At 35.6% G+C, this 9,309-nt stretch overlaps 1 protein-coding gene across 3 annotated transcripts in view; it reads left to right on the forward strand.

The window, feature by feature from the left end:
• PHIP (pleckstrin homology domain interacting protein) overlaps positions 1–8,973 on the forward strand; it is a 108,197-nt gene extending 99,224 nt beyond the window's left edge. For 2 of the 3 annotated variants that reach the window (XM_030235558.2, XM_050971933.1), the window contains exons 38-40: positions 219–499; positions 816–977; positions 2,752–8,973. In XM_030235558.2, the coding sequence (XP_030091418.2) occupies positions 219–499; positions 816–977; positions 2,752–3,407 (1,099 nt within the window). In that variant the 3' untranslated portion in view covers positions 3,408–8,973. The remainder of the gene's footprint in view (positions 1–218; positions 500–815; positions 978–2,751) is intronic. The other variant, XM_050971934.1, reaches the window with a different exon arrangement.
• Positions 8,974–9,309: the final 336 nt, after the last annotated feature.

Below are 9,309 nucleotides of genomic sequence, written 5' to 3' on the forward strand. Positions count from 1 at the left end.
ATGCTTTATCATATAACTATAGTATTTATTGTAAAGATTCACTTTCCAGAAGCTCACAACTTACATGAATTTCCACAGTAAATGCCATATTTTTAACATACTTCATGCAGAGGTGATTGTTTTACTCCCACAATCTCAGACACTAGCATTTAATTTAATTTATTCCTGTAAAACGACAAGGTGGTCATCCAGGATACAAATTGTTGCTCCTTTTGCAGCCCTGAAAGGAAGAGGAGATTAATAAAACCTCAGCTGAAGGCAGAAACTTCTGCCACTTCATCATCTTCTGCACCTGCCCGGTCGACAGCACTGAGACACGCTCCGCCTCAGATGAACGGAAAAGCCGCTGAGGCCTCCTCCCTTGTGCGGACTCGAAGCAATAGGGGGATAACAGATGTGGCTGTTACGGAGCAACCATCCACTTCTTCAGGAGCAAAGCCTTTAACTATAAAGCCTTTAATTACAAAGCCTAATACTACTGCAGGGTCAGGAAAGTCAGGCAAGTTGGGGTGCCTTTTGTTTCAGTTTTCTATTAAATTAAGCCATGAATGTTTTTAAAGATAAAACTGGTTCTTCAGAAATGTAATATATTTCTCTCCGTTAAGACTGGTTCTGCTTTCAAACTGATGGGCCTTTGAGGCTCCTCAGAGGAAAATTGAAGTTAGGCTATGTTGTTTTATCTAGGAAGCTTTCTCCCTTTTGGATCACAGAGTGAAATTGTTTGTAGTAGAACATGAGTTCCATTTTAACCCAACAAGACTGAATGTAGTATAAATTACTTAAGTTGATAATTTTTTTTCTTTTTATCCTTCCAGTACTGGAGAATTCAACCAAACATTCCAAGAACCAGAATATCGTATCAAACCCTTCCCCATCTGATTACAGTCATAACACTAGGAATAACTCCACAAAAGAAAATCCAGAGAAAGAGAAGCAAATCAAGCGCAAAGTAAAATCTTCCACTGTTAATCCACAAGGTACCAAATTTCTCTACTTCCTCCCCACCCTCAGAGTTATTGATGTAGTGACTGTAGTGTTGTCCTTTAGTTGTGGTAATTTGGGGGTAGGGAGATTAGAATGCATTACAATTTAGCAGAATAGGGAAATCTAACAGAAAGCTTAGTCACCATTAGTTTCCTTCTTGATGAATTAGCACGGTTTTGACTACTCTTAACACCATTTCCATGGTGTGATAGCTGTTTTCTAGATGATTTTGAGATGTTAACATATCTGTACCTTAATTTAAATTATTACAAATGTCGTGTTAAAAGTTTCTAAAATCCAAAGCAGACTTCTGCATGGTCACACTTTAAATGCTGTGTGTTTAATGACATAAAACTTATGTTGGTTATATTTGGGTCAGTATCACTGAGTGTGATGACATTCTGTGCAGCAGCAAGCATAAGGATCAGAGGATCCCAGCTGCAAATTCATTCCTTCATTCTTTTGCACAGCAAAAACTATGCAGCATTTACTGCTTCTATTTAGTATATTTGAATGGCCTGCTTGGACCTAGTTTATGAAATCTCCTGGGTGAGCTTGCTTGGTCTTTTGATGTCAGAATACGTTAAAATTCAAAGCTTCTGTGGAGGCTGAAATAAGATCTCCTAGTCAGAAAGCTTTCCTATTTATGAAGGAGCTTTGAACTGTTGGGAAGATGCTTGAAGCAGGTAGATCCACTAAACACCTTTTCTCTGAAAATGGGAACACAGTAGTCTGCAAATTGGGTCCCATCTAATTAATCTGCCTACTTCTTGTAGTCCTCTTCCCCAAGGAGTTCTTTCTTACTCATCTATGCTTCGCAAAAAGCAGCTCTTGGTCTGATAAGTTAAATCATCACTCCATTGCTTGCAAGCTTTCTCATAAAGGCCCCACCTATTCCCACACTGCATGGTTAAATATGCAGCAGTTATAGGGTGGGATGTCAGGGATTTCTGAATGTTGTTGACATGGTCCTGTCTCCTTACATCCACTCATAGGACAGAGGAGGCCTGTGCTTTTAGTGCCTGATGGTGCACATTCAAACACAGCAGAAGCTGTGTGTGGGTGTTTCATGAAAGGGCTGCAGGAAATATCATGCTGGCTATGAGCCTGTTCTTGGCCATATGTTAGGCAAGGCTGTAGTGTCAGAACATCTTTCTAAGAGGTCCAATGATGTGCACCTCTGAGAAAGTTCATTACCCTTCACATAATGAAAACTCATACCCTGTAAAAGTCTCCAAGCAAGTACATGTTGCTGTCTGTTAGTGTGAGAAATCTGTACAAATTTGATACAAAAGATGGTACCTCAGGTTGAAAGAAAATGTTTATTTCTCCAGAAATTACATACTGTGAAGCATTCCCAATCCTTGCTACATTCCCAATGCTTCTTGAGCAACTTTTTGCTGTTGCAGATACAAAATATGAGTTTTGTCCACTGGTGTTGCATCATCTGAGAAAAACCCTTCAGCTCTTCCCTTTTTTCCCTTCTTTTTTCCCCTCTGCATTTTTCCTGGCTTTTTTTGTTTCTTGGTTTTTTTGGGGTTTTTTTTCCTTGCAGCTACCATGTGCTAAATCCAAGAAGTTAATCCTCATTCCATTGTAGAATGAAAGTCTCTGAGCTCAACTTTGGTTTCTTAGATTTTGACAGATTGGCAATTACTGTGAATCCATTCAGATATTTTAGTAAGAGTTTTATTAAGGCAGTGTGAAAATGAATGTAAATGCAAATCTGTTATGTGATGTGTATGTTTCTGTATTATTTCTTTACAGCAGATTGCAAGAATAATGCTTTGGCATCAGGAAGCATCCAGGTAAATGGACATGGTGGACAGCCTTTGAAACCTCCAGTTAAAAGAGGTCCTGGACGGAAGCCCAAGGTGGAGACTAATAACAGTAATAACAGTAGCTGTGAAGTGGTGGTGCACAAGAAAAGAGGCAGGAAACCAAAAAAGCTCCAAATTGTTGAACAGCAAAAGGATGCAGAGCAGAATACAATCCAGACCACAAGGGATGTACCAGAGGAAGCCTCTGTTTCTACTGCATGCAATTCTCTTTCTGAAAATAATGTGAAGGAAGACTTGTTACAAAAAAAAGGCCGAGGGGGTAGAAAGCCAAAAAGGAAGATAAAGAGCCGCCAGCCAGGCTCAGACTTCTTAGCTCCTGCAAATGTTAAAATGCAAACAAGAAGCAGGAGGAAAAAGACACACGAGCCTATGGAGGAGGGTTCTGAAGAGCTTAAAGATTCTGAACCTCACATGAGAACTAGAAACCAGGGTAGGAGGACAGCCTTTTACAATGAAGATGACTCTGAGGAAGAGCAAAGGCAGCTATTGTTTGAAGACACCTCCTTGACTTTTGGAACTTCAAGCAGAGGCAGAGTCCGAAAGTTGACTGAAAAAGCAAAAGCTAATTTAATTGGTTGGTAATTTTTACCAGGGGTTTGACTTCAGAATGCTATGAAGCAGGTACAGTTAAGGAACAGCAGAACAGACTTCTGCTTCCCTGCTGCTATTATGGGTTAGAAGAGTTTGTTCTGATTCGAGGAGAAAAATTTAGCAAAATGATAAACTGAAAGAACATTCTTTAAAAGAAATATATATTTTAAACTTTTGCTATTTATTGCCCTCCAAATAGGTTATACATTTCAACAGTCATTTTGTTCACAGTTGATAATAATTGAAGCAATTTCTGACTGACGTACAGAGTTCAGAGCTACTCTGCTCAAGTAGTATGTAATATCTCTACACAATTGAAAAAAGGTAATAGAACTTTTAATTGCCACAAATTGAAAACAGAAGTCTATTTTTGACCAAGCAAGGTACACTTTGATTGTAAAGTCAAGTCGCCTAGGAAGGCAGACTTTGGCAAAAAGTGGCAGTAAATTCACTTGTATTTCTATTAAATAATAAAATACCAAACTTTGCTAATCTGAAAAAGTTGAATTTCAGTTGTGATGGAATGTTCAGCTGCAAAAGAAGCCTAGCACAGGCCATTGTTTATCCAAGTTCTGCCAAACATAGCAAAAATGTAATCACAAATATATATATCCACATTGGAAAAAGTTTGACTAATGTCTAATTTTTCAGACCTTGATTCTTGTATCAATCTCTAAATCTCTGTTTATTGTGCCAAAGACTGAGAATCAGTGCAGTGGAAAAACTTTTTTTCTTTTTGAGTGTCAGTACAGCATACCATTTGCAGTGATAAAAGCTGTGTCTCGTTTTAAATAGTAAGTTGTTAACATTGTTCTGAAATGTATCCTTTTTGGTACTTCTGGTAGAAAATAATGCACTGGTGGGGTCCTTTGACAGAGATGTTTTAGTCTAAATGTATAATTGGTTAAAGGATTCAAGGAAATTACAGGACAGGTATGGAATTATGATGTTTACTTTCTGATCCAGATTGATAGTTGTTTCTACAACTTTAGACATGCTAAGAGGCTGAAATGACCTACAAAGAATAGTGTATGTATATATATTAATATATACATAAACACATATGTCTGAAATATTACCCAGGTATAAATTTTTTTCAGGATTTTTTAGATAGCACTAGAATTGAAAATTTTAAAATGTCATACTTTATAGTTTAATTTTAAGGGGAAGATTGGTTATTTTCAATTATTAGGGTTAAAAGGCCAAATCACTTTTTATGCAATCATGTTTTATACAGTGGTCTCATTGCACATTGTGTTTTTCTGCACTTTTTATGGTATATCACGCTGACATATGTCAATATACACCCTAAAGAAAAATTCCATTTAATGATTGTGCCTTGTATTCTATTATTTCTTGCATCCTTACTAAAATTAAGTTGTCTATTGTAAATGATAACTATATGACTTAGGGGAATGTATTGTTATATGTACTGCTCTGGAAAAGAAAAGCAGTTATTTATTTGTTTATGGTACATTTAGTTATTTTATACCTTTACAAACAAACCTTAATACCATTTTCTATCACTTAAAAAAAGTATTGTCCAGTTTCAAGGAAAAAAAATACATAAATAGTGGTATTTACTGAGATCTGGTATGGTACAAAAATGTAACCAAAATTTTCTGGTTATACCTTTTTTTTTTTGTTTTTACGCATCATCTGCAATGTCTGAAAGGGAAGACATGCAGAATTAAGATCTTAAATTTGCACAGATTCTTTATATGTATTTGAGGCCTGATTCTTCACTCTTTATTTTCTTACAAAAAAAAAGCCTAAAAGTTTGAAGAAAGAATATTGGTACTTGCCACCAAGAGTAATAGAAATAGGCGCTGTGGATAGCAGATTAGTATCCACCATACCTTGTTTTAGGTAGTTCATTTTGCTACAAAAAATGGCTGAGATATTTTCCAGATCCTCTTTGAATTGTTATGGATTTGAATTTGGGGGCCAGGGATTAGTTTGTATTTGATTTGTTGGCATATTTATTTGTTCTAACAAGCATTTCTTTATCATCTGATTAAAATGGAGTCACTAAACATGTGGTAAGATAACAAGCTATGTTTGTACAGTTGCAATACAGCTTCACAATTCAAAACTGATCGATCCTACTTGTTAATTTTGTCAAATCTCACTGATGAAGGCAATCATTTGAAAATGTGTAATTTCCTGATGTTATCTGCATTGTAATATATAAAATAGATTATATCTAAAATTCATCTTCTGTATTTACTCTGTTTGTAATAATGTTTTATATGGCATGTTTATGTATATATTTATATATCAACAATACCTTGTGTGTAAGTTTTGGAGACTGAAATAATCTGAGTTCCCTTAACAGCAGGTAGAGGAGTGTACATCTTAATTTTACAAGGGTAGAAGGCCTTACCTGCAGAACATGGGTACTGCTTCCCACCCAGTAATATTGGTGACTTTAGCCAGTAAGTTTTTGATTCTTATTATACACATTCATGTTTTTCCTTTAAAAATAAACTGTGGATAATTTGGATCAATTTTTAATAGCAGCAACGCTAGACATTTATTAGAAATTAATACCAGATTTATTTAAAAGTTATATTTTTTATAATTTAATTTCACTAGGTTTGCAAACTTTATTTATGAGACTTTGAGTCACCATCAGACTGTATTTTGCTTGGGGAAAAATTTATTATTTGAGGTGGTTGTGAGATACTGTATCAATACAGAAAAAGAGCTTTTGATTACAGAGTCTTAGGTTTTTAAATGTGAGCAATAAACTAATGGTCAGTGTTCTGAAATAATTTAAGATCTATAGTTATATGCATGTTTTATAATGCCATCTCAAGTACCTAACAACTGGTTCAGAAAATGGAGTATCAAAATCTCATGTGATTGTTTTACATTTGCATTGTAAATAACATAGCTTCATAGTCACATACATGCAAATGATCTGGCAGCAATTAACTCAGTTTTATTCATTAAATTTGTTTCTATTTGACATGGATATATGAGGATACTGTTCTGGTACTTCTACACTATACTGGGAAAAGTTAAAATTGGTATTTGCTGCTGAGTGGTATCTTGATAACAGTGTGTTCTTTAACTGCCAGTGAGGAAATACTTCTGCTTCTGTCCTAAGTGTGCTCTGAATGTTTAACAGGAATCATTGTACCTGTGCCTACATACTTAACAACTCTTTAGCCACTCTGTTTCTGTTGTTAGTGTGTTCTCTGGGAACTGAACTGAAATCTTACCACTGTAGTGCTCATTATTATTGTCAATATTGAACTAGAGCTCTTTGTCACCTGGCAAGGACCAGTGATACAACTTTGCAGAGAAATGTCTTCCTCCAGTGATTCGACTGCTGTGATAAAGATTTACAGATGTTTATTTGTACAGTGTCCAGTTTGTACCTGTGATCAGTTTGTTGATAGACTTGTAAGGTTGAGTTGGTTGAGTTAAATATTACTATGGCTTAATATTTGTAAAGCTATTAATTGATAAAGGACCCTGATGCAGCACGTATAGATATTAATATCTATTAAAAAGTGAATTGTAGAGACAGCTTATTCACTATACTGCTGTACAAATATTTTTAAGTACCAATTCTGTGCCAGAGGCTTTTGTCTTACCAAAAAAAGGACTACATGCAACACAAAAAATAGTCTGTCCATTCAGTAATTTCAAGCTTGTTATGATTTTTACACCGCATTTTTAAATATTTTGCTCACATTTGTTGGATTGAGGACTACAAGTAAATGCTTTAGTGTGTAATTTGAATTTAGGCAAATGTTAAATAGTTGATTGGTTCTATAAAAGCAATAGGCTTAACTGGATGGGACCCTTTCACCTTGTATTTATATAGTAGATTGGAGGTGAGAAGTTTTTAAGCTCACTTTCATCAACATTCACATTTTATTTGTAGCATGTGAATCTCACTGAGGTAATTTTAACATCACTGGTCAATTAAAATACACCCATACCACAATATTTACATTGTGTCCTGAGTCCTTACCTTATTCTAAAATAGTATATTTTTGTTGACAGTAGATTGTCAAAGGTTTTTCTTTTTGCTTTTTTTTAACAGTGTTTAAAAATATTTAATTATAACTCTGCTGCAGTGCTGTGATAGTCAAGGTAGAGGGTTTTGAAACCTCACCTAGAAACAGCAAAAGCTCATTTTCTGTTTACGACCTAAACAAAGATAAATGAACTGTGTAAAATGAGTATATCTTTTCTTTTATCCCTGAAGTTCTTGTAACAGTTTGGTTTCCAAGGGGACCTAGATATTCAGCTGATAAAAGGGCTGTTAGTTTTCTGCTGTAAATTACTGTATATACATGTTTGTTCGTTTGCAGAGGAAAGTGTATTACATTTCATAAATCTGGTCAAGGCTTGGCAATGTGCTTCAAACAACAAATCTGGCATTGACAGCTTACATAGCTTCTTGTTTTTGAATCGTGAATGCAGCTTGCTGACTTTCTATGATGTCTGGGGGAAATCAGCAGGTAGCTTTTAAACCAGAGCTAACCTCCAGGTGCTCTTGTGTTTCTGCTGGTTTGAATGTGGGAATTTGCCATGTCATTTTTACAGTGTGTTAGAGAAGGAAACATGCCAGGAAGCCAGATTAAAAGACATCTTAAATTGCAGAAAAAGGTGATTAGCTGCTTCCCCCTCACCACCCCTCCCCCCCCTTTTCCCATGGTTCTAACAGCCTATAGACACTCTGGAGAGAAACCTTATATGCTGCAATAAAATAAGGGTGAATAAATTTAGCTTTTAGGAGGTATGTAGTGAGACAAGTAGTCATTTGGGTCCTTTTTAATGCAGATAAATACATCAGGAAATTCACTTCAAATAATGCAAACAATACGTTTTAGGGAGGGAAAGTTGTACTATACTATGAATTTCTACACTGAAAGAACAGACAACGAGGTCACACAAATGAGGAGTAGAAAGAAATAGAAGTACCTATCATGTACTGTGTGATGTACATGTACTGTTTTGTGCTTACAACTGTGCAGGTTGGTTTGCTAATGCATTGAGACCATACAGAAGTTACATTTTTGGACCATACTGAAACTGCAGAAGTGTGGTGGACAACTGGATAATGATCATGCGTGAATTAAATTCTGTCATAATGTTTCAATATGTATAGAATGGAGCTCAACTTCAAGTAAATTACCTAGAAAGGTTAATTTTAAAACTGACAGATTTTCAGATTAAAAATTACACTTATTTTGTACAGAATTATGTAAAACACAAATCTGTTGTATGTAATGAGTAACAGTTTTGAAAACTATAATTCTTTAGCTTTATCAAGGCTTTTTTCCTTCCAGAAATCTAGATTATCATGTTATATATAACCTGAAGTATCTCACCAGGATAACAGTGCCCTTTCTTTTTGTACATATGGATTGGAAATTTCTTTACTGTTATGTGGACACTTTCTATGTTAGTTTTGATGCATAATACTTTGAATCCTTTTATACAAACTAGAATGTATGTGTAAGAATTACTGTCACTGCAATGTAGTAACTACAAACTTATTTTTAAATAAATAGAAAACATGTTTTTCTAAGCTGTCCAACAGTGTTTGTTTTTATCTGGTAATTTACTGTGCTATGGGATGATTGGTTGTGTGTTTTTCAGAATTCCTTAAATTCAGCTCCTCTTGATTCCTTGTGGAATACGGAATAGCTGTATCTGGTAGTATGGTATAGTGGGTAAGTGGGAACAGACAAAACTGGAACCGGAGCACTGTCTGATAGAGATCAGAATTTGCTATTTGGTAGGGCTTTTCACTAAGCCCTGCAGTTCAAGAGGCAAAATAAAGGCAGTAGCATCTGTCACTGAAGACACCTCGTTGAGTCCTCTTAGCTCACCTTCACATGTGCACCAGGGCACCTGCCTCTAA

Source organism: Serinus canaria, chromosome 3 (assembly GCF_022539315.1).
Source record: "Serinus canaria isolate serCan28SL12 chromosome 3, serCan2020, whole genome shotgun sequence".
NCBI lineage: Eukaryota > Metazoa > Chordata > Aves > Passeriformes > Fringillidae > Serinus > Serinus canaria.